The sequence below is a fragment of the Falco peregrinus genome, chromosome 2 (genome assembly GCF_023634155.1).
Source record: "Falco peregrinus isolate bFalPer1 chromosome 2, bFalPer1.pri, whole genome shotgun sequence".
Lineage (NCBI taxonomy): Eukaryota > Metazoa > Chordata > Aves > Falconiformes > Falconidae > Falco > Falco peregrinus.
In genome coordinates this window covers 50,749,339-50,774,997 of record NC_073722.1, presented here as the reverse complement: position 1 = coordinate 50,774,997, position 25,659 = coordinate 50,749,339, and the positions used below count along the sequence as shown (strand labels likewise).

The following is a 25,659-nucleotide window of genomic DNA, read 5'->3' as shown; positions in this document are numbered from 1 at the left end:
TGGGATCCACCACATGCTGCTGCTTCAGGACTTCTCTCCCACTGCAACCTTTCCAGAGGCAGCTACTTTAGGAGCCTCTGGGAAGGCTTGTTGAGGATGAGGGGTCACAGGTTAACAGGCTTGTGTCTGTCTAATGATTTGTCAGCAGATACCAGTAAAGTCCCTGGCCTGCCTTGCCCTGCGTCTTTCCCTGCATTGCTTCAAAACGTATTGAGGGCAACGGGCACTGTAGGGTTGCCTTGGGTCAGAACATACTTGCTTCTTAGCCTTGTTGCTGAATTCAGGAAATTGTCCTGTCTATACCTTTATTCCCTAGTATTCACATTGAAATAAATGAACTGTGTGAAAGCCAACACTTCCGGGGAGCGGGAAAAAAGGGAAAAAACAGAGTGTACACTGTTCCATGTAATAAATGCAGTAACTTTGGCTTTTGTAGACGCTGGATTTTCTGCAGCTGACAGAGAAGCAAGCTTGGAGTTAATAAAACTGGATATCTCAAGAACGTTTCCTAATCTCTGTATATTCCAGCAAGTAAGCAATGTTAAACTTTTGTCTTGACTTCTCAGAGAAATTAAGTTTTACATAATCTTGCCTTTCCCTTCACTAAAATAGCCCATTGAGTTCAAATCTGAAGGAGTACGCATCTTGAGAGTAAAAAGTTCCTAAAGATTTTGGAAGACTATAGACAGTCTAGGAAAGAGTAACCTTAAGGTATTATACATTTGGAAGAGGCAAAAAAAAAAATCTGTTGCCTAATCATCATGATTCATCTCACCCAGTTCATGCTGCTTTGTCTGAAGTGATGCAGGTATTTCCAAGTCAGTGCATCAACACTGCCGGGTTGCAAATCCGTGGTAACTGAGAGAGCACAGCTCGTGCCAGGTCTGGTGGCCTTTTTTTGGTTTGATGCAAGACCAATTTAACTTGTATGTCTTTGTTGAGCTTTAACAACTTACTTTAATCAGATATCTTGACTTCCCATACACAAATTTCAGCAGCCCTGTAAAAAGTTTAGCTTGTGATAAATCAGTGGTTTTGGGTGGAAAACTTTTTCCTTTGGAAATTCTCAGTCAGTCACAGTACTCAGTGTAGGATACAGCAGCTGTTAATAGTCAACAATGTGAAATTCTTGAGAGAGCATGTCATTCTTGATCTGCTCTCTGTGTCTTATGGCATATTGTCGTTTTGACTGTTTTCTTCATGGTTGAATTTTGTCTCTAGTCTAATAGACAAGTCGTTCTCATTAAGTGTTCTGCTTCCTTGGCACTATTGTCAAAGTGCTGCTAAGCTGTAAGGAATCTCTTGGGCTTGCATTCCTCTTCTTTAAGGATTTAATATGTAATCTATGTATTGGATGAACTGTATGCATTTGTAGTAAATGTGGTGTGGAGGGCTGTTTCATGATTTTAAAGCCAAAATTATTTTGAAAGACTTGGGGCTGTTCAAAGCTGCATAGGGAAAGAATGTGTCCTTCGTCAGAAGTAATAGATACTGTGTGTAGCACTGAAGGGCTTTTAATATTTGTTGTATATACTCTGATGTGTTGTCTTGTTTTTGTTTAATTACAGGGTGGTCCTTACCATGACACGTTGCACAGTATTTTAGGAGCCTATACTTGTTACAGACCTGATGTAGGCTATGTAAGTGAAGAATTTTTTTTTTTCAGGGGTGGGGAGGGAGAACTAGGGGAAAGGAGGATTGTGTTAATCAGTCCCTTGTAGATCAGTATTAAATGATTCTGTGAAAACTTGTGGGGTTTCTGTGTCCTTTCTTTTATTCCAGTACAGGCTTGGGAAGTGTACGTAATGGTTCTGTTGCTAGATTTAAGCGTTTTAACAGGTTAAGTAATTGCAAAACTCAAAAGTATGTACTCCGGAAAATGAAGTCAGAAGAGAAGATGTAGTTAGATTGGTTCTTTGAAGTATGTACTGTTCTTAATGGCAGTCTTACTAAGAGTCTTCTGTTGAGTATCTTACTCTTCTTGATAATGCATTTCTGTGCCTTTAGCATTGTGAGATTCTGGGACAGTCTTTAAAGCAATGCTCATTGAGGCTACGTGAGCTTCCTCAAAGTTTTTGAAGTAGCGATTATGAGAGGACTAAGTGGATTTCAGATACTTGGTTTAGTCTTTTTTTTCTAAGAGCAGGGATATATATATAGGAGCTTATTCTTTATTTGGGAGAAGTTGTTTTAGAGAAGGTAAATGTAGAAAGATAATGTTCCTATTCTGTGAGAAGCTTGCAATGCTTGGCAAAAACTGCTGAACATGACTGCTGGGAAACTAGAAAAAGGGCAGATCAGGTGGTGTGCTTCATTTGGCATGGAACCTCTTGTATTGGGAGGGAGCTTATTCCTCAGGTTTGCAGGAAGGACAGCCACACCTTGGTCCCTGTGACTCTACAATGGCAGCCCTATATCCTCTTGAGTGAGCGAGCTTTGTCGAGCTTCAGCATTGATTCCATAGCATACTTTGTAGAAAAATGCAACAACATCATGAGTTTATGGTAAATGAAACACAAGCTTAATCTTAAAATGGTACTGCTTCTCAAATGAGTCATTGCAGTTGTCTGTAACTGCTGGTAATTGATTGAAAAAGGAAAGAACAGGCCTAGACTTTCTAGTGTCGTAGTGCAGCTTTCCACAGGTAAGGGTATATATATGACCCATCCCTAGGAGAAGAAGGTTTACTTAGATTAATTCTTTTTTTTTTTTTTTTTTTTTTTTTAAGAATAAGCTGTTTCTTTATTCTGCATATTCAAAAGTGCTGTCATCCTAGCCTTAGGAGTTTTACTTAGAGTCTTGAAAGGAGGCAGCATGGGATTTGTTAGCTTCCACACTCTGAACGTGTAATACCAAAGTCACACGGGTTTAAAAACTCATGTGTTTCTGAACGTTCTGCAAAATTCAGCAGCTCAGCAAGTGCGTTGAACAGTAGTGATTATGAGGAAAAATGAGGCAGTATTCTTGGAAAAATGCAGTTATTGCTGAATGGTAATGCTTCTCCGTTCCTCAGGTGCAGGGCATGTCATTCATAGCAGCAGTGTTGATCTTGAACTTGGATACTGCAGATGCCTTCATTGCTTTTTCTAACCTGTTAAATAAACCCTGTCAGATGGCGTTTTTCCGTGTGGACCATGGCCTTGTAAGTATGCAAGAAAACTGTAATTTGACATGTAGATATGTGTAAGGAAGGTTTAAAAAAAAAGTAAAAATGAGCTCTGTAGCTTGGAAAATAAATCAGAATTTATTTTAAAGCAACACACTTAATAAACAAATACCCCACACACATATATACACGCATACTCCCTTAAAACACAAACCAAACCAAAAGCCACCCACTAACCTTTCTGAACAGGCAGGTGAATGAAATTATTCAGCTGCTATTTTATGCTTAGAGAATAGTTATGAGAATACTATCGTAGGTGTTTTTCAAATTGAGCCCCGTAGTTGAAAGGTGAAAACACCTCAGTATTAGAAGTGTCTTGAAGGTGCTTTTTATCCCAAATGAAGAGTGCTAAAAATAAACTGTTGCAGGGGAAACCAGGCTCCTCATATCTTATTGTAGCAGCTGTGTTTGAAAAAAGGAGCCTGGGGTAATCAGATGAGCAGACCCCTCTAATTTTCAGTGGGAGATGGTTGCCTAATTCTTTCTGGAATCTCTAAAATTCCTTATTAGCATGTACATTGGGCTATTTGTATACCATGGCAAAATAAGAGACATCTCCTGAAATGTGTTTTTAATTTACTTTAAAATTATTTTTTTGTAAAATATATGGCATTCTGTATTTCTTTATAACTTATTTACCATTTAACACTATGGAAGTAGGATCTGCTTCTCAGGAGTTCAGATGGAAGAAATAAAGCAAGGGAGTGGATGACATCAACAACAATCACTTCTTAAACAGTAGGACACTAGGGATTCTATTTCCTGCTGGAAAAGCAGTATGTAATTCCCTGTTGCAGCCCCTGAATCTCCTCAGTTGTAAATGGCCATGAGAAGACGCACCACAGTGCAGGCAACATTGCTAGAGACGTATCAGTCATCTCCATTACTGTACTTGGAAAAGATGACAAGAGCCCATCTTCTTGGCTCTTGTGGGACCCCTCCTGGAGTACTGCACTCAGCTCTACATACTCAGCCCCAACATAAGAAGGACGTGGACCTGTTGGAGTGAGTCCAGAGGAGGGCCACAAAGATGATCAGAGGGCTGGAGCACCTCTCCTCTGAAGACAGGCTGAGAGAGTTGGGGCTGTTCAGCCTGGAGAAGAAAAGCCTCTGGGGAGCCCTTACAGCAGCCTGCCAGTGCCTAAAGGTGGCCTACCAGAAAGCTGGAGAGGGACTGTTTACAAGGGCATGTAAAGGGGTAATGGCTTTAAGCTGAAAGAGGGTAGATTTAGATTAGATAATAGGAAGAAATTCTTTCCTGTGGGGCTGGTGAGACACTGGCACAGGTTGCCTGGAGCAGCTGTGGATGCCCCATCCCCAGAAGTGTTCAAGGCCAGGCTGGATGGGGCTTGGAGCAACCTGGTCTAGTGGAAGGTGTCCCTGCCCATGGCAGGGGGGTTGGAACTGGGTGATCTTGAAGGTCCCTTCCAATCCAAACCGTTCTGTGATTCATTGTGCAAATAGGGTTCATGTGAAGATGATTTTGGAGTTCAATTTGCTAGAACCAGATAGGGGTATTTTTTTAGCTGAAACAATGGGGGTTTTGGTGTGCTCTTGAATAGTACTGTTTATTTCTACTAGCCTAGCTAAATAGAGGCTACATGGTAAATGAATGCTTACAGAAGAGTAGAAACAGTGATACATGATATAATATTAGCATACTGTGAAAGTAAAAAGCCATGATTAACACCACAGGGAAAAATTTGTACCTAATAATTCAAGCAGAGTAGTGACACAGGAAGCCAAAATTGTCTCACTTGGCTTAATATACTGATCTGCTGTCTACCCTCATCTTTTTCTGTCAGTTTTACTGCTTAAAAACCAAATACTGATTTGTCTTAACATATAATTAAAAAAATAAACCCAGTTTAAGTTAGTTGTGGAGATTATAGTAATTTATACTGATTTATCTTGACTTTTTTGTTGGTTACAGTTTTATTAAACTAGAGGGTTTTTTTTAATTACTACTAAGTAAATGTCTTGCTGAATGTTGATTAGATCAAGATAAATACCTTAACAGTTACTGCTTTTCTCATAGAGCTGCCTGCATTACTATCAATAGATGTGATTGTAGCTGTTATGTGTAAGGTTCCTTCTCTGAAGTACTTTTGAAACACTTCAGTAAACACTCTTACTGTGGTGCTAGCATGCAAACAGGTAATTTTTGAAGTAAGACTGTTGCATTACTTGCTGCCTTCTGCCTCCTTGCAGATCTTCTATGATGCTTAGATTTCATGCACTTAAAAATCCATATTGGGAAGCTGTTTCACTTGCACAATTCTCTAGGGTTCCTAGATTTCAGATGTCGTGTTTGCCATGAAGCTGTTTCTCAGTAACTGGCAGTTCAGAGATTCTACATTACTTTGTAAGGTTATTTCTGTAGCATGCACCCATCTCTGGCTTCTAAGCCTTACACTCTTAGCTCACTACCAGGCTCCATTTTTTATTTGCCGCTGTTAATGAAGGTAGTCTACCATCTGTAACTTCATTCAGATGAAACAGGAAAAATTTCTGTAAGGATATTAAAATAACTGGGAAACCAATCTGCCATCCTTTAAAAGGATTTCAGACAAAAGGCTCCTCTTTTCCCTTTACTGTCATGATGTTATGGGGAGAAGCATGCTGATACAACTCATACTTTGAAGAAATCAGAGCCATTCTTTATGGCTTTCATTGGAATACTGTAGTTAAAATTACTGAATCAGTCAAGGACTTTGCTTAACTTTACTCCCTATAGTATCAAGAGGACAGGCTAGGGGGGAGCTAAAAAGCCTTTTGTTTTTACCTTCTAGTTGGATTGGAAGATTTTCTTTTTCCATGCCCTCTGTTACGAAATTTGACGTAAATATTCAAATTTTAAAATAACATGTTAGTCATCATGTGAAAAGCAGTACAGCTCAGGGGTTACCGTATCATATGGAAATTACAATCTGTTTCTCTTGCGTAGGTGCTTTGTCCTGATCTTTGGCTTTTCTGTGCAAACTTCATCTTTCCCTCTTTGTAATAAAATGCTTATTATTTCATGTTAAAATTTATGGTATAAAAGAAGCTTTGGTATTAGAATGTGACTTAGAACTGGAGCCAACTGGAATCTTCGTTCTTGCTGTGGACTATTAAATTATTTTTTTGTATTCCGTTTTATAATCCATTGGGGTTTTACTTAGTATGATATTAAATTACTGCCACGAGCATAAAGCACCATTCTGTTATCATAATTACTTTGCGAAATCAGCAAATAACTTCTCTGCTGCTGGTATGTCTCTTTCCAAAGGAAGCTGGCAAAGACCCAAAGGAATAATTACATTGTTTAGTATGAGAACGGTATATAGAGTGTATCTTAAACTCTTTGTGCTTGCAGATTCTTTCATGTAAATGTTTAGCTCTTCATGATAACGTGTAATCCATATGATCCTGTTTGTGAAGAGTATTAATCCAACAGATGATAATACATTTGAGCCTATTAATAATACAGCTAACTTGTTTTTTTCTCTCCCCATTATATTTTCCCAGATGTTGACTTACTTTGCTGCGTTTGAGGTATTCTTTGAAGAAAATCTGCCAAAGTTATTTGCTCACTTCAAAAAAAATAACTTGACTCCAGATATCTATCTCATTGATTGGTAAGACATTGAAAGTATAATTACTAATGTGCATACTAGTGTATAGCTCCATGTCAGTATTCATGACAGAAGCTGGAGTGCTCTGGTTTAGTGTTCTGTTAAGATAAAGGCTTTATCTTTTGTTCAGTACTTCAGTTGTCAATCCAAATAGCTCCCACATACTTCTGTGATGTCTAACATTTGCCTAACTTTTATTATTGTACTTGTGTTGGGTTTTGAAGCTTATTTTGAAATACAGCTGTATAGCAGTGTTTATCCATATTTAGTGCATATTTGGAATCATCTTCTGAGAAAATATTTTTCTACTGATGGGCAGGTGTGTCCCGGGGGTGTATATACAGAAAGTATTGCTAGTCATACATTTGAAATGTGTAGTTTGTCGCACCTGCACAGAACAGGAAGAGAGTAGTTAAAACGTTTGTCATACAATAAAAAGCTAAAAGCTACAGAAAAAAACACCTCGGCTTTTGGCAGGATGAACTGTTGGGCAGTATCTCACTCATGTTAGGTGGTCCCAGATCCTGTTCAGAGGATCCCAGTACAAGTTGTTTAAAAACTGATCTTGACACAGTCCGATGGAATAGCTAGAGGGCATTAGCATGTTTTTAATTACTAGACCTATTCCACTTAGCAGACAGACAATTACAGTCTTCATATTAGGTGAAACTGCCTTCGTTCTTAGTTCTAGTATAATTAGAACCTTTTTCCCTAGAGACAAAAAAAGACAAGGATCTTCTTTGTACTTCTGCCAAATTTCGCTGTGATATAAGGCACTCCAAATTGAGTGTTGCATTTGTGCCTGTCAGGCTTTGGTTCGGGGCAGCTAAAATGTCTCTTCTCTGTAAGCAAGACTTCGTTGTCACTTCTGGGACGATACAAAATCTTGTTTGTGAAAAATTGTTTTGCCCTTAAATTGTTGGCAACTTCTCCTGTTCCTAGGTATCTGACTAAATACCTTTACTAAAAGACTAAAATCCCAGTAGTAACAGCATTCAGTTTGTGCCCATTGGCTTTTGTTCTTTCACTGCATGCAGCTGAGAAGAGGCTGGCTCTGTCTTCTTTATCCCTCCCCGCCCCATCAAGTATTTTTACATGTGCAGGTCTGAGCCGCCTCTTCTCCCAGCTCAACAGTACCAGCTTTCCCAGCCTCTCCCTGGGTATCAGGTGCTCCAAGCCTTTAATTATATTCATGGCAAGCTGGACTTGCTCCAGTATATCTATGTCTCTCTTGTACTGGGAAGCCCAGAGCTGGCTCGCCAGTGCTGGGTAGATGGATGACCTGCCTTGGCCTGCTGGCAGTGACGTTCCTAATGCAGCGCAGGAGTTTGTGGATGTTCATTGCTGCGAAGGCACAGTGGTGGCTTACATTCAAGTTGTTGTCCACCAGGACCTCCATTTCCTTTTCTGCAAAGCTGCTTTGCAACCTGTTGGTTTCTCACATGTACTGGTGCCTGGGCTTACTTCCTACCTAGATGCAGGACTTGGCATTTCCCTTTGATGAACTTCGAGATTCATGTCAGCTCATTTCTCCGGTGTCTCAAGGTCCCTATGGAGTGGTGTATCAGCCGCTCCTCCCAGTTTTGTATCACCTGCTAACTTGCTGACAGTACAGTCTTGACCCATCATCTAGATCCTTAATGAAGACATTTGAAAATATTGGTTGAGTATCAAACCCTGGAGTAATCTGCCAGTGGATTGGCTTGAAGCTGTATTTCATGCCACTAATGACAACCTTCTGAGCTTGGCAGTTCCAGCCAGTTTTCACTCCCTCACTGTCCATTTATCCGGTCCAAACTTTGTCAGTTCATCAACAAGGATTTCATGGGATACAGTATTGAAAACCGTGCTAACATCAAGATGAAACACATTCATTGCTCTCCCCTCATCCATCAAGCCAGTCATCTAGAAGTTGGTCTGACTTTTTGTCTTTGCTTTAGTTCCTTGATTTTCATGTGCCTCTTGTGCAGAGGGTAGTGTAACATGGGCTTTGTTTGACTTGGCTTTTACACTGGGGTTAAATTTTAATGCAACATGAGTAGGGAAATGAAGGGCTATGTGGTGATAGGTGCATTTCTCCTGACATTTGATGGGAGAAATACCATTGGAAGGGGTTTTATGACTGAAGGCTGCGAATACTAAACTGAACTGAATTTATGCACAGAGCAGGAAGATGCTAGAAAAAATACTGGAACGGGATAGAAGGAAAGGAATAGAGCAGGGGCTGGTATGTTCAATGATAAGAGGAAAGGCGTTGAAATTATATTGCCTCAGAAAGTGTGAAAAGTACGTGTGTGAAGGAAGCAATTCAATAAAAGGGATATCAGAATAGGAAGACTGTAAACATGCTGGAGAATTGCTAGATAGACAACATTAAAATAATCAGGTTATCTTCTTAATAGATTACTAGTTTAATATGATGTTATCATAAATAAGGTGATTTTCTTTATGTAGGAGTGACTAAACCCGAGTGTCTTCCTGGTGCAGGCATGTTAGTATCACTCTGTTGTCTAACTTTGAACTTTACATTGTAAAGAAGAAACCTTGAGGAGCACCACCAGAAACTGGACATCTAGAAGTAACCTATTCTGACTAACTGTTGAAGGTTTACGTTCCCCTCAGCAATTGTGCTTCGATAGACTAGTCTTTATTGTATTTTCATGAGTGAACATTCCTGTGATCAGTTGTTCTCTTTACCCCAACCTGGCGGGGGGAATGACTGACTTCTGAACAAAGAACTGAGGTGCTGAAGTCTGTGGGTGTGGGCCAAGTCAGGCTCCCCTTTGATTGCTTCTGTGGGTGTTGTTAAGAGCACTTGAAAGAAACTTCTGTCAGGAGTGTGAATTGGTGCTTTTTGTGTTGTGGATGGTGCTTCTCAAGGTCTTTGTACCAATGGACTGACAACCCTTAGCATTTCTTGCTGACTAACTGCATCCATATAAAGCTGTTTATTTTAATCCCAGGGACAATTTACTGTGTTCCTCCCCATCCCTAGAGAGCCACAACAGTATGGTCTTGCACGGGAATGTAGGCTAGTTGTGGTAGTCCTGCCCAACCCTATATTAAACTTTGTTCAACCTTGTCTTGAGCTGGACAGCTTGTCCCACTCTGTCTTTAATTTTGTTAGACAGTGGAGTTGGTATTTTAACTGTGTAAGATTTAGTTATAATATTTAAATATGTACGTGTGTATGTGCATGTGTTTGTAAGTATATGCATACATACATGTGTGTGCATGCATGCTTTCTACTTGAAAATACTTTGACCCTGTAGGAAGCAGATTTAGATGATTTTTTTTTTTTTTAAATGATCAGTGGCAACTTAGCAAATTGGACTTTGTATGTGCTGTTCATTGATTGCTTCCAGGAAATAACATAGAAAAGATGTAAGGAAAAAAGTCAGGTGGGTCTGTGATCTCACAAGTGAGTAACTATTAAAGTTAAGGACTTTGGAAACGTTGTTTATAAGGTTGCCTTTGGCTTATGGCTGACGGTGAGTTTGCTGTAGTACAGATACTGCTCCATTAAAAACAGAACTGTTTCCAGAAAGGTGAGAATGAGGTTTCAGTGTGTTTGAAGTCAGGGAGGAATATGGTACGGCGTTGCTCTAAATAGACTGACCTTCTGGTTGTCGGTAGAAATCTCTATGAAACAGCCTTGCTCCAACAGCATTACTTTCATTTAAATGCGCATTTGTTCTGAGCTCCAAAGGGATGCCTGCTGCTATTGTGGTGGCTGGCATGGTTACTGTGCAGGCATGTGTGCAGTAAATCTCAGTTGGTGGCACCCTGGGAGGGCTCCAGTAGCCAGTGCTGCACAGCCCAGTTGCTGGGAAACCCTCCTGCTCCTGCTGCAGTTACATGAAATCAACTCTCCTTTGTCCTGCTTCTGGTAACCCGTGCAGCAGGGAATGGCAGTAAAATTGGTATGCTTAGATCATTTTTGAAGGAATACGTTCCAAGAAAAAAGAAATGCTGTGCGTATAGATGGGCCCAGCTATGCAGCTGATGCAGTGCTGCTTGGAGGGGGCTAGTAGAACACTCAGGGAGGGGAGCCCCTCTGCCAGTTCAGTTCTACCACTGCCTTCTGCCATGGGAATGCGCCAAGGATTTAAGAATTTAATTAAAAGATACAAAGGCATGATTATCAGTGGATACCTGCCAGAAGTAAGGCATCTCTTTTCAAAGAGCACAAGCTCCAACTGCTAAATCTCATGGAAAGAATTCAAAAGCTAGATAGGTTTTTACTTATTTTGAAGAGTATAAAGGGAATTAAGTGTGAGAGCGCTGTAGAGAGCAACATACAGTCAGGTTCACAAAGAATAGAGGGGAAATAGTGGGTCTGAATAGCCCAGTTTTGGCCTCTTGGTGCTGTCAGCTGATGTACCACAGGCTCTTGTGAGCAGAGCAGAATGTGAATTTGCAAAGGACACATGCTGTCTATTTATGGCCTGCTGCTGCTATACAAACATCTCTTTATCCCCACTCAGAAAAATGATTTTGACAGTAATTATAGCCAAGGGCTTTGTTTGTACTGATGGATTGATCAGTGGTTCTTCAGCATTACGTTGACTCTGATTGTACTCCATAAATATTAATTTTCTGTTGACACCGTTTGTTTGTTGTGATAAAGGTCCAAGACACTTTGTGGGGATGTTTGTGGTGGGCACTTCCAGTGAAGCATTTATAAGCTTACTGTCTTTTACATTACAAAAAACATAGTCCATGTCATGCCAGTAGCTCTCCACTCCCCTAAAAAATGAAGCTTAAGATGATGCTTTAAAATGCATGCTTCCTTGTCGAAGCAAAAATGGGCTGTAATTCTGTCCAGAGATTTCTGGTGGCATCCTGGTTTTTTCAGAAGTTGTTACTGAGCTTTGGAAGATCTGTCTTCAGCCCAATTTACAGTGTTCGTGTCCTTACGTCGCTGTAGGTTAGGGTGGAATAGAGTGAAATACTGCACTGCTGTGTAGTACTCCTAGGTGAGAGAGCGGGGCTTTTTGGGTGTTGTGGCTGGTTGGAAATTGTTCAGAAACTCGCACAGGATTTGTATTATATTGACATATCTTGCCATGCAGTCAGATTTGCTGAGTGCTGTCACAGTCAGTATTGTATAGGACATAATATTTTAAGTTTTTCTTTTCTTAAGAAAGAATAGAGTAAACACTTCCACTTTTTTTTTCTAGCTGTAAAGACTTTAAAATTTTAAAAATGTATATAATAAACTGTTACCGACAAGTTCTTTTTGGCAACTCTAAAGGTGCTAATGAGAACAAGAGATGCTGCTGTACAATAAAGTAATGGATGAACACTTAGAAAGATGCAGTCTTTGTCTCAAAGCAGATGTAGTTGAAATTGATACAAAATATAACAACAAAAAATTAGTACCAGGGTGAAGGAGGAAGATCCATGAATAAGTTTAAAAGGTGAATTAGTTCATCAGTTTCCACAACTGAACTCAGAAGTTGCAGAAATATTTTTGTGCTGTTACAGACATGGGAAAAGAATGTGTTGTGCAAGAATATGGAAGGTCTGATTTGCATCAGTGTTGTGAGTTGTCAGTCCATAATCTGGCATACCTGTCTTTATCGTTGTTGCTAATGATATCTTATGAAGACTTTTTAATTAAAAAAGAAAGAGGAAAAAAAAAAAAGAAGGAACAAAGGAAAAAAAAAAAAAACACAGAGCTTATGATTATCATGGTAACACAGTACTTAGCTTTCTTGTTAATGTTATGGTCATATGCTTTTCCTGTGAGAAGCAAACCAGCCAGGATGTCATGCATTTACCTCTTAAGTACACTTACATCATGAGCAGGGCTGGGAGGAGCAGGAGCATCTGGTGCTTGGGGTGCGGTGGTTTGGGGTTTTTTTTCCCTCTTCCAAACAGATAGCAGCCAGTAGCCTGCATTTTGCTCTGACACTGAACATCTCTGTGTTAGTCAGCTGTGTTGTGTGCAGCTGGGACTTCTAGTGGGTTGGAAGAGAGCTGTGGACAGAAAATCATTCTGTAGATCATGCGCAAGTGGTGTGCTAGTGCTGCTGGGAGCTGCTGCTGTAACTGTTCAAGTCTAGCAGCTGCTTTATTACTATAATAAATTTCAGCTGGGTTTACATCAGACCAGTAGCTCAGATGTCTAATAAAAAAATGTCTTTCAGTAGAAAATGTTTGAAGGAAGCAGATGCTGTATCCGTTCTTAGCAATAATGATTCCTACTCTTGTTTCATTGCTTATTCAAGGGGACTCAGTCTGTGGTTTAGGGCTTGATGCATTTAATTCCATGCTGGTATTAATGAAAGTTAATTGCCTTGTGAATTTCCTGCAAATTGCATTTCCAAATTACAAAGAGCTCAATGTCAAATACCTGATTTGATTGTGACAGCTTTTTTGGTGCAAGTAAATTCTCCTACAAAAGGTAGTGTTCTAATAAACAGTTCTGACTATTTCTTCTGACAGTTCATTTTCTGCATAGCTGCAGATACAATACACGTGGGTTATTCAGGCTATATCTGAATCATGACAGAATAATAGCTTTTGTGAATAAAGGGAGATCAAAAAAATGGGCATTGTTACTTATCTTTAACCAGGATGAGTTTCTGGCTGAGTGTTTGCCTGCTGCTTGGTGACCAGGAAAGGACTCAGTTGAATTGCTTCCTATTGCACTGTTCTTTTTAAGTGGAAAAAGCTGTTGCTGTTTCCTGTGCGCGTGTGTGTAGACAAAAAGTTTCAATTCTGCTGTGTAGGTATTCTGTAGCAAGATATTTTTATATGGCATGTGGCTGTACAAAAATGTTCAAAGAGTATACAAAGTCTGCAATGTGTGATCAGCCAATAACCCAAAGAAGGGGCTTGTTACACTGTTCTTATGCATTCATGTATGAATGTAAAATGCATATTTGAACAATACTGGTTTTTTTCATTGCAGACTCTACCTCTTACGTGCTTATTTTTATACTTTAGCTTTTTGGAGATCAGAATTTAAACAGTTTCCAATTGTTACAAAAACATTGCAATGAGATGTAAAAATAGAAAAAAGTGAAATCCTAAGGGTCCTAAACCTGCAATTTACCTGTCGCCTGAATTTGTGTAGATGTTTTAGTTTGTCTTGCTACTTGTAAAATGAATATATTTTCCTAAAGTGTGCTGATTCACAGAGAAGCCGGATATTTGATGATACGTCATTCAAATAATCTTATATAGAAAAAAGTAGATATTTCAGAAAACTTTTGATACTAGAATTTGCTGTGAAAAGACATTAATTCATATTCTATCCCTATATATGTGTGTGTGTGTGTGTATATATATGTTCCATTGTATTTTTTAATGTAAACCTGAATTTCCTACAAAAAGAATGGGAGGAGATAGGAGGGAGTCTTAAAGAACCGCTGTTCAGTTCAGCAACTTGGACAGAAATTTCGTGTTAAAGGATGTGGAAAGATTTCATTTAAATTTGAGGCTTTGCTGACATCTGCTGGAGAAATAATTATTTGCAGTTTTATGGAGATCTTTTATGCAGTGCATATATGGAGAAATCTATAAATTATGAAGGAAAAAATCAATGTAACTCTTTTCCATTTTATACTGTGATGTGATTCCAGGAAACTTAATTCTCTTCACTTGCTGTTAGGTTGTTGTTAGTGGTAATGGAAACCCATCTGCCTTGTAACAGTGTTGTATAGAGGAGGGAGGAAGGAGCATCTTTGTGTTCCTGGCAGCAAGGCTGTCAGCATTTTGGTGAAGGAAGAAATGTACTCTTGGCAGTTAATGAAAATACAGTTTTAGCAACTGGGAGGATGTTCGTGTTTCTGCTGTTACCTTTGTTACCTTTCTTACCTAATTGATGTTAGCAATCCAAGAAAATTGAACTTTGAGACTGAGATTCATAGCTAGACGCCTTAATGGCTCTACAGTTTTATATTGTTTCATGTATTGGTACGTGGCAACTAGCAGAATTAATTTTGAAATAAAAAATGAATATTGTTATAAATCTTTGTGAAGCCTCAAACATACTGATGATCGATCTGTGTACTTCTGTGAGTATCTAAGACATTTTTCTTGTCCAGTAACTCTGAAAATTTTACTTTTTTTTTTTTTCTTTTTTCAGGATATTCACATTGTACAGCAAATCTTTGCCACTAGACTTGGCATGCCGTGTCTGGGATGTGTTCTGCCGTGATGGAGAAGAATTCTTATTCCGTACAGCCCTGGGAATATTAAAACTTTTTGAAGATATTTTGACCAAAATGGACTTCATTCATATAGCCCAGTTTTTAACAAAGCTACCAGAGGACTTGCCTTCAGAAGAATTCTTCACATCTATTGCTGCCATTCAGATGCAAAGTAGAAACAAAAAGTGGGCTCAGGTAAAGAGGATGTTAATCTTTGGTAATAGATTATTGTACTGTACTTTTAAAAATGGGGTTTGGCAACACCTTGAAGAACATTTGAGCAGAGCTAGTGTTTTACAGGTAGGTAGGACTATGTAGCTCACTCCATGCTTTTTAGTATACGTTTGGGTGAGTGGATTCCCTGAGTTTACTCTCCACTGGAAAGGGAGAGCTCAGTCAACATTCAAAATTGAAATGTTGAGTGGATATGCGTGTTGATGAAGTAAAGTATCATACAGCTGTTTAAATTTATTAATTGCAAAGGCTGCTGGCAACATTACAACTCAGTATTTAAAAGCAGAAATTCACTGTTTGGGAGATGACGACAATTTGTCAGGGCACATTATCATGTGTCATCAAGTCATCGTCTTAATATGAGGATCTATTTTGCCTAATTTTGGGCTTTACAGAAGTGACAGTAGCTCTGACTTCTTTATTGGAATTTAGCACTGAAGCCTTTCTCAGAAATTATCCCATTAATGTAATTTCAATTAAATTCCAGTTTAAACAAAAAAAGATGGAAGTGTGTCATCTGAATGTGGAAAATCATTAAGTGGCTGTAACAGCCATTCATGCCAGAGAGTTAAGTCAGATGTACTTCATAACATTTGGAGTGGAAACACCTTTTTTTCCTTTTTCTTTCTCCAAAGCAGTAATACAGCCTGCTTCATGAGTCATGCTGTAGTAGAGCTCTGCCCGGTTTATCGGCATTCTTTTCTGCAGTGGAACTGAAAGGTGATCTTAAATGTAGTGGTAGTGGCAATTTAGCTGCAAATGAGAGTTTATGGTTCTTTTCTGGAGTAATAGTCTTGCCTGTAGATACCAGGGACTACTAGTTTGCTATTTGAGATGAGAATTTCTAACCTTCACAGTAGGAGTAGATTGTAGTAGCCTTCTGAGCCTTTTCTTGTGTATAAGGGGGAATACGGCCTGTGCTGCCCAGCTCAGAGCAGCACGCTGCCTGTATTTCTTATATGGTATGTCTTTCCTCACAGCTCGGTTTGGATTTGCCTTCTGGTCTTGGTCATAAGTTGCTAGTACAGACAGATCCAGCTTTGTTTCTACCTCAAGCGCATTTTTCAGCCAGTAATGTCTCTACAAGTAATCTCCCAGTCTTGTTCCTTGTTCAGATGGCTCACTGTCTTTGAACATGTTGTGTGTGGATGAGGATCACATGCCAAATAAATTCTCAGCCTACTGCTGCTTCCCTTGCAGAGAAGGGGGGGCAGGGGTCCCATTCTACCAAGTGCTCCAAGTTACGGCCTTTCTTAGCCAGTGGTTTTCAGTCTGTGACATATGTGAAGGTTTAGTGGTGATTATCACAGCAGGAGGACGACTTCAAAGTAACTTCTAAGCAGTCTTCCTCGGTCTCCTCATCAGCTTTTTTCTGGATGTGCTGGAATGTACCTGGTTGTTCTTTTTTTTTTTTGTGGCAAACTGAAGAAAAAATGTTGCTGGACCGTGGTGCAAATAGATCTCTAACAGAGTTAGCATGCTGTAGGGTTGATGTTGGCTGACTTCTTGCCTGTCTTTGACTTCTGCACCAACTGACTTTCTTGACCAGGTAGTTCCATTGCTGAGTAAGTTTCCATGAGGGAAGCCTGTTCACTCCCTAGCCTGCTATCCTTTTCCAAGCCAGAAGCAGATGGTGGCTATGGGTTAGCTCACGTCATGCACTTGCTGGCACTGCTCGGTTGCTGAGGTACTGCTGTTGGAACTGACCTAGAAATGTTAACAAGACAAAGAGGTTATGGGATCTTGTTTTCTGTTACTAAGATGCTGCCTGTGACACCTTCTTGCCTCTCTTCAGTCTTTAAAGTTCACCAGGAAGAGTTTGGACTCAGAAGTCTGAACTTCACTTTTCTAGAAGAGACTAGACTGTTTGCTTAGTGTTTCTGTAACCTATATGCTTCAAGTCTTAGCTCCATAAACTCTTCCAAATAACTCAAGAATCCGAGCTCTGTTAGTTGGCTTAAGGTCTATGGTTTTTTTGCTTTTCTGGATCAGCATTTTAGTGTCATTCTTGTGTTCCTTAAAAAGGGTAACTTTTTTCCACCAAGGACATTGTTAACTGTGGCACCTGAAATTCTCACAAGGCTGTTTGAGTAGCTGTTGATGTACCCTGAATCTCGATGAAGAGGACCTCACTGAAATCTTTCTCCAATTCTAGAAACTGCTGAACAGCCAGCCGGCTGTGTTTCTGTTCAGACCCATGTTGAACTGTTTTGCTGCAACAGCTGTAGGTGCTTTTGCTTTGAAGTGTAGGTAGTGGTGTATGATTGCCCTGTGAGTGATTTAGCCCCACCTCCTGTTAATTCTGGGTGCAGAGGTTTCTTTGAAGTCAGTCAGAGGGAGAAAAGAGTGCCTCTTACTTGTAACTGCACTTCTTTGAGATGAACTGTGCATTCAGTTCCAGGGTGATTCAGTCCAGATGCTGCTGGACTTCTTCAGCAGAGCCTAACTATAGGGCAGGGAGCGTGTTACGCAGCATGAGAAACTGGCTATTACTGTGCCCTCTACACAGGGGCTAACAAAACAAAATTGTGGATTGGATATTAGGAAATACAAATTTTCAGTGTGGATGCAAATGTGGACTTTTTGCTTTAGAAAAAGATGTAAGCAGGTCTGGAGACAGTGATGTGCTCTAGGCAAGCACCAGTGGGCACTAAGGATAATTCTGTTCAGAACTCTTTAGATACTGCCATATTGCTCAGGCTGCTCACTTGCTGTGTTTTTAGACATTCCATTTATCCTAAGAATTAAATCTTCCCCTCAGGCAGCATCCTTTAATAGTGCTAGACTTGTGTAATCTGAGTAACAATCTCATCTCAGGGCTTCAAAAGTATGTGTTGGGGAGAGACCGAGTTTAAACCTTTGTTAAATCCGTTTGTATCTTTCATGCCACAAGAACATATGGGAGAGGTCTCTGTCAGTGGAGAGGCTCTCTAAGTTTGATTACATTTAATAGTTAAAATAGTATTACTCAGATAATTAAATGGGAAGCTCTTCAGATAATGATTTATTGACTCGTTTTTTAGATCTAACACGTTTTTCTCTCTCATTCCTTGAAATGTCTAGATACTGGCTGCTCTGCAGAAAGATAACCGGGAAATGGAAAAAGGAAGTCCTTCACTCAAACGTTAAAATTACAGTTGCCTCCAGTGACTCACGGGAAGAGAGATAAACTGGCAAATGTATTGAGTACCGTTTGACATGTATGAACCTGCAAATCAAAGTGTTATTTCAGAGTTTTGTTTAGTAGTAGGTTAGCCTTAAAGAGGAGAGAGGAAAAAAGAGGAGGAGGGAGGGGGGTGGGGAAAAAAGGAAGGAAATCAGGGGATAAGCCCCTCGTAAATTAAACCTGGGCTTAGCCTTAAACTTTTAGGGGAATGAGCATTTGCTGTGGACAGCGTTATGCATTCTGTACTTCTGATGAGGGCAGTGAAGCTAAACAATATTAAGAGGTGTTTTTTTTTAAGTTTGGTGGGGTTTTTTTTCCTGTGATGTTTTAAAAGACTGGGCGTTTCAGCAGTGTTAGTTGCTTTGAAAGCTATTCCCCAGTTTCATTCTTAGGCAGGATATATTTCCCATACCTGTAACAGTAGCTGGATCTGGATTTTAAATAACTGGTGCTGGAATTTATATTTAAATGATGTGAGGACCATTTCTTTAGAAATGCTTCTTGTTTTATAGGCTGTGGGTCCCTTTTACCAAAGAAATCATGTAGACGTAGAACTACATTCCATTCTTTAGTAAAAACAGTTAAGTACAAAGTAAACTTGGAAGAGAAGTCATACTAGCAGTGCAAAACCAATTATTCTTCAGTATGCCTTGGAAATTTTTGTTTCCAATAAGAATGCATATGGAAGAAGTTCCATTAATCAGACTAGATTCCAGGCTCACCTGGGGGGTTCTAGTATTAGCTGGCATCATTTCCCGATTGTCTCTTTCCTTTGTTTAAAGCCGGGGTGACATACTATTAATGTATGATGCCATGTCTCCTTTTTCTGGGGCCGTGCTGTCTCAGGGTGTTCTTGCCTACCAGCTGCTTATTCCTGTGCAGTCTCTGCAGTCGTGCTGATAAAACTGTGGGCTGAGCAGAGAAACTGAGAAATGGTTAAAAGCAGTTTTTCTAGTTAAACCCAGCCCTGCTCACTGGCATAACTGAGGAGGAAGGGTGTAGGGGAGCAGTTAAGCCAGTGTTGCTGCTGAAAAGGGTCTGCGGGATCTCCTGAAGCTGCTGCTGCCATGGTGGGGAAAGCATTATGTCGAGCTGATCTGTATGTAGTGACAAGTGAAAGAAGTTTACTGGGGAATCTGCCAGACAAATACCATCAGGATAAGTACAAGCTGTCATTTTCTAGCGTTTTACCCAGCCTCTAATACATGGGAGCAAGTTACAGAGGCGGCACACCGCAGTTGCATAATGTCACACTGCTTAGATCCCCTCTGCATTCAGATGAATGTTGAACTGTAAGTCATGAGTGCCTCTGATTTACAAGAATATTTATTGCATAGTGTATAGTGTAAAATCTATTTTATAAATAATGACGATCATTGAAAAGGGAAACTAACTGAAGCAATATTTGTGTTAGCTGTAAGCAGGCATCACTAAATCCTCTAGCTATATGGTCAGCAGTTTCCCAATGCTCTTTTCAATCTGTTTTACGCTGATTATTTTGGCATTGTCTGAATAAAAAAAAAAAAGAGAATAATAGTTGCACACTGCTCAACTCAACATATAATGTAAAGGACTGCAGGACATAATGAAAATCCTGTCCTTGGGTACAAACATTTTTTCTGCGGAGGGATGGTTTGGCGGTAGTATTAAAAAGAGTGCGAGCAAGATTCCCTGGTAAGTGAGGACTCGCAGTTACTTTGGAGGATGTGTAACGCAAATGCAGCTTGCAAGTCTGATACCTCATTGGCCTCTTTTCCTGTCCACTTTGTGTACCTGGCGTAATGGATGTGTGTTTTCGCTGGCCGTCTTAATTCCTCCGTAGGACTTCTAGGTCATCACTTACTGAAAATAGACATCGAGACACTGATACGAAACGCATGTTAATTCTCCAGAATTTGTATAGCTCTCGTCCCTCAGGGACAGGTACTTGTATGCTACATTGCTTTGAAGTGCAATAGAAAGCTAGAAGGTCAGTAAGTGTTTCTTAATACTATTTTTTTCTGTGACTACAACAAATAATGCCTTTCCGTGAAGGATATGAGAGGCCTACCATCCGAAACATTTGCACTATGCTTTTAAATGATTTACTAAACAAAGCAACAACTTTTTCCTCAGTATACATTTTTAGGTGGTACTGTAACTGGCTTTGTGATTTAAGTCTTCATTGCAACTAGATTTGTATTTCCTTTTAAACCAAGTCTACAGCTGTGGCTCATTTGTCTGGTTAAAATGCATTCTTGAGCTACTAGGTATCTTTGCAGCCATCCACAGCCTGCTCTCCTTTTTCTCTTCTCATTGAGGTGTTGAATGTAACAGTGAAAATGGGCGTAGTTGTGGGGGGAAAAAAGGCCTGCTGCAGCACTTGTGCACTGTTTGTTACTTGCAAACGTAATTATTTTGTTTTGTGATTTGATCTTTCTGTTCTTAGAAGATGTATATATTTTCTAAATGATTTCTTTGTGTATATAAGGTATGTTCTTTAATGAAGAAAAGCAATGCAATAAAAAGCTTTGCACAGTTTGTTTTCAAACGAAATGCATTTGAAAAAAGAAAATCACCTGCCTAAAGATGCAATTGTTTCAACTTCTCAGTAGCTCGATTTGAAGGTAACGCCTGAATTTTGGTAAAATCAGAGATGAGTAGTAAGGGCATAGAATTACTTGCCACTGAGCTTTTTAATGTTCTTGCAGCATACCAGTTCTCTTAATTAGCTATTAAGGAAGACTTCTGTAATAAATTCGGGGATTGCAGAAAAGATTTTGACAATTTCATTGTTCAGGTGCTTGAGAGTATCTGTAACAAGATGCATGGTATTTTCTTTCATTGAGCAAGTGTCCCCATCAAGCAAACTTCCTTTTCTTCTTGGCTTTAAGGAAAAATAAAAATGCTGCAATACATCAGAAGTCTGCAACTAGCACTGTACACGCAGCACATGAGAGAAACCAGAAAACTTAAATCAGGTTTGCAATTCTGTACAACCTGCACTTTATAATAAAGCTGTTTTGCAACTTCAGTCAGAAATCAATCATTAACATTATTTCATTTAGTGAAGAACTTAATTTGAATAAAAAGGTACCTTGAAACAGTTTATTTTTGAATGTTTGAAGAACTAGAATGACACATAAAGAACTGTTGATACATCCCCTGTATATCATGTTTAAATTGGTTTTATGTAGTTAGCAAATTTGTTTTGTTTAGATATGTGTATCAAACTGGAACTTTTTTCAACTGTAAATATATGGTTTTGTTAAATAAAGTCATGTAAAGTTATCTTAATCACCTGTTGTCAGTGTAATTCAGAAATTAAAAATTCAAGTACCTGTCTGTTTCTTCACGGGCTTCTTTAGCAGCTTTTGTCTGTCCAAAATCAGGACTTTGGGACATTGAAGTACTGCAGGTGGAGGATTTTATGGTGATGCGTTCCAAGTTCACATGTTAAAATACCTGTTACGTTACATATGACATTTAGAAGATTTGATACTTACGGTGCCATGGTTTAATGCATTTCATATGCCTTTGGAGTAGGTCTGAGATAAATTTGTTAAGAAAAATAGATGTAAATACATCTTTGTGAGATATGCAGAACTTGGAAATGCTTGAATACCTTACCCTTTCTTTGTTTTAAAAGAAAGCTTGGGTTATTGCAAGTTTCACGATCACAAAATACTTTTGTGCTCAACTTACGCCTGTGTAAGAATTAAAACAATACTACTTTAACTGCAGGGGTTAAATTGGAGAATCTTCCTGTTGCTTACTTCACTGAAGAGAGGCTAAAGCACCAAATAAAAGATAGATAAAAGGGGAGAAAAGACAATAAGCCTACATGGGGAACACAAAGACTTGGCTGCCACTGTTCTAGTTTCTCCAGCAAACATGTCTCTCACCTTCCTTGTACTGAAGTATCTTACTGGTAGATTTGCTGGATTAGAACATAAAATCAGAAATGCTTTATGTAAGCCTATTCCAATTTGATACCGATAGAGCTTTTACATTGTGTGTTACAGGAGTTGCACAGAATTGTTCAAAACTAGATTTACTTTTCCTTACCTGCTTTCCCAGTACTAATTCCAGTCTCTTTGAAGAGAAGTTAAATACTTCCCAGCATGCCAGCACATGAAGTTAGGAAATAAGACATTTGTCTTTACTGCTTCCTGATGGAGTGTCCTCCTATATTTATAGGAGGAAGACGAAGGAGTCTTTGATCTTCATCCTTGGGGTGCTTTGGAAGGCCAAGGTAGCAGTGGGTTGTCTCAAGAACTCGGTGCTAAGAAAAAAAGGTCCTGGAGACTGTGTGTGAAGTGTAAGCAAATGCCTTACTAGTATTTGTTTCAGTAGAAATACTTAGTGCAGGGAATATACTATCAACCTTATTTGGACCCTAATTTTTTGCCTTTTCCAGATGTCAAATAAACAGCAAGGAAAAGCATCTAAGATTTACTTTCCCTGTTTCTTATTCCTTGATCTATCTATATTTATCGCTTAATAGTGTTTGAGAAGTTAAAGTAAGTTTTATATGTCTTAAGCCAGAAGCAGCAAGAAGTGTAAGAATTTTCCTGTTGGGAGTTTGTAAGAAAGGGAGATGACTGCTGATCATCCGTAATTACTTATGAAAATAGTTTCATGGAACATGAGGAAGGTACTCAACTTGTGCAATGCCACTCTTCCAGCAGGAGTGAGCTCGTTTTTGTAACAGGGCTGAAGACGAAAGGTACTCATTTTGCTATGTTTTTTGGTTGTGGGTTTTTTGTATTTTTGTAAGATAAGTGGTTGGTGGTTACACTTGGCTCCTTTTACGATCCAGCAACAACAGACAGAGGTACGTCTTCTGGTATTTTGTGAGAAGTTTTTGAATATTAGTTGTGTAATGTCTTTTTGTGAATTGAGTGTTAGAACTACTAAAGATACAGCACCCTTCAGTGCAGAACAAGAGCCTGCGCTGTTCCACTGTGTGTGTGCGCAATAGTTCAGCAGAACTGTAAGGACCTGAGGAGAATATGACCAGATTGCTACTGCATGATTGCAGGAAGAGTAAGAAATTCCTGATCTTTCATTTCACTGTGAGAAAAGAACAAGATTTAAACCTTAAATAGTGTAAATAACCACTTTAATTATGTTTTGTCTTTTAAATATCCAGGCAATTCAGAAAACCTAGTTCAGAGATAATTTAAAGTATGAAGGTGTGAGCCATTCCTAAATATTCTTTTTGTCAGTTTATCTACTTTTTATCCCCATGTAAGTGCATTCAGTGACTTGTGTACTTTGTTTAAATGCATATGCAACAAATTAGTTTTGAACTAGACCCAGCAGCTCAAATACAGCTCAGCAGTACTGGTCCCATTCCAACCTCTGGTGGAAAACCAAAGGATGACACTCCTGCTCTGCTCTTTCAACACTGGGATGTGCCTTCTTTTCCTGCAAAATCTGAGCCTTTAATACCCAACTCGGACTATGAAAAATGGGACCAAGGGTTGCTGGTCAGTCCAAGCAAACTAGTAGTATTGCGTGTAGAAATTTAACAATTAACTAGGTAGGATTGAATCAGTAACTGGGTGCAGCAGCTAGTGATGGCCTGTGAGGAGCCTACTGAAGTTGCAGTTCCTTCAATAACGAGAACATAAGATACTAGGGCTCCAACATTTTACTAGCCTAAGATGGTTTTATATTCTTGACATTCATTCTATGCCTTAAATGAAAAATAATGCTACAACAGCAGCAAGAGCTGTGGGATATGCATCAGTCTCAGTCACTGACTGCCATGAGGGAATTGGAGTTTAAAGAACATGATATTTTGAAAGGGGAAGCTGCTTCCTGCAGCTAAAGCTCTGTGAGCTGTAGAGTCACAATCGTGTGTTTGTTGCTCCCTCCCCTTTTTCTTCAGTCTTTTTTTTTTTTCTGAAATGTGGAGCAGTGCAGAGGGAACTGAAGCGGCGATGGACTTAACACTACTTTCTACCTCTTCACACGCCATGAATGAGGGGGACAAGGCAGAGTACTGAAACTTCAGAGATTTAAGACCAAAAAAATCCAGAACTCTAGGTTTGAGTGGTAAGATTGATGCATATATAATATTTATACTATGAAAACAGTTCTCAACAAACCTTTCTTCTTGTCCACCACCAAGGCAAACTTGGCAGCCAAGTCCCATTTACAGAATGGGTGAGTGATGTAGTGTTTCTGTAGCGTATTGGCTGTATGCAAGCAATGTCAGGTACTGACAGTAAGCTGCTCTCTGATGCTCAACCACATCCTGTGAGAATTGCCCCTTCCAACGTGCCCAGATGGCAGGTACTGTTAGTGTACAGACGAAGTCGATACCAAATTACAAACTCCATGCAGAGAGTGGCAGGATCAGGCTTTGAGTCAGGGTATGGCAAGTGCTCTGCTTATATGGTATTGCCATGGCTGTAAAGGACGGAATGCTAAGGTGGTTTTCTAAAAGTGCAGACTTCTGACCGAGACTTTTTTGTTTCTTTAAGGCACATGTCTACAGTTTTCATTCAAAGCGAGTTAACTACTGTAATTTCTTCACTGAATGTGTAATACTGACATGGCACTTAGACAAAGGCTTTTTCAGGAATATGTGTGTAATGTATTCCTCAAGACTTAGCAAGAAAAAGCAACATTAAAAGTTAGGTTTATGCAAAACTCCTTTGTTTGCTCATTTTCCATGTTTATTTTTTTCTTCAGTTCTCCTGAGTAAGGAAGGAGGAATTGGCTTCCTTGATTTTTTTTCTGAATTCCCCTACAAGTAAGGATCAGGCCAGCATTAGTGATGTTTCAGTGTTTCCAACTGCTGACTTAGCAACTCTACAGTATGCACCTTTTCCTCAAAGTCCCGAAGCAGTATCTCACTTCTGAGCGACCCGCTCAGAAGTGTTTCTGCTGCAATTTCCAGTTTCTTCTCTGCAGTCTGTCTCTAGCCTGTTTTGCTTTGGTCAGCATGTCTGTCTTAAGACAGTCTTAAGGTAGCTCAGTTCCGCCTTTCTGTCTTGGTTTCCAGCTTCCACAAACTGTAGTTTTTCCCTGACCTGGCTGAGAACGTGTACTCTGCTCACTAGCCTGTTTTTGAGCCTTAAGATTTCATCTTTGAGGGAGGCACTCTTTTTCGCTGTGCTTCTCATTCTCCATGTGCTTGATGGCCTTGGACTGTGGACGCTCTGCCTGTTCTCCCTCAGCTTTCAAGCTGGCTTCAAGATTTTGGCTTTCACGCTTCAGCTTGATGTTTTCCACGCGGGCCTAGAGGAGCAGAAATAAAAGGATCACGCCATTCCTTTAATCCTTGCTTTGCCAGGGCAGAAGCGCTTCCCTTTA

At 39.6% G+C, this 25,659-nt stretch overlaps 1 protein-coding gene across 5 annotated transcripts in view; it reads left to right on the top strand.

The window, feature by feature from the left end:
• The window catches only part of TBC1D14 (TBC1 domain family member 14), a 70,654-nt gene extending 48,972 nt beyond the window's left edge, over nt 1–21,682 (top strand). For all 5 annotated transcript variants that reach the window (XM_055796376.1, XM_055796375.1, XM_027794762.2 and 2 more), the window contains 6 exons: nt 437–531; nt 1,569–1,640; nt 3,014–3,142; nt 6,677–6,786; nt 14,885–15,143; nt 18,246–21,682. In XM_055796376.1, coding sequence (XP_055652351.1) covers nt 437–531; nt 1,569–1,640; nt 3,014–3,142; nt 6,677–6,786; nt 14,885–15,143; nt 18,246–18,311 — 731 coding nt within the window. In that variant the 3' untranslated portion in view covers nt 18,312–21,682. The remainder of the gene's footprint in view (nt 1–436; nt 532–1,568; nt 1,641–3,013; nt 3,143–6,676; nt 6,787–14,884; nt 15,144–18,245) is intronic.
• The last annotated feature ends 3,977 nt before the right edge of the window (nt 21,683–25,659 follow it).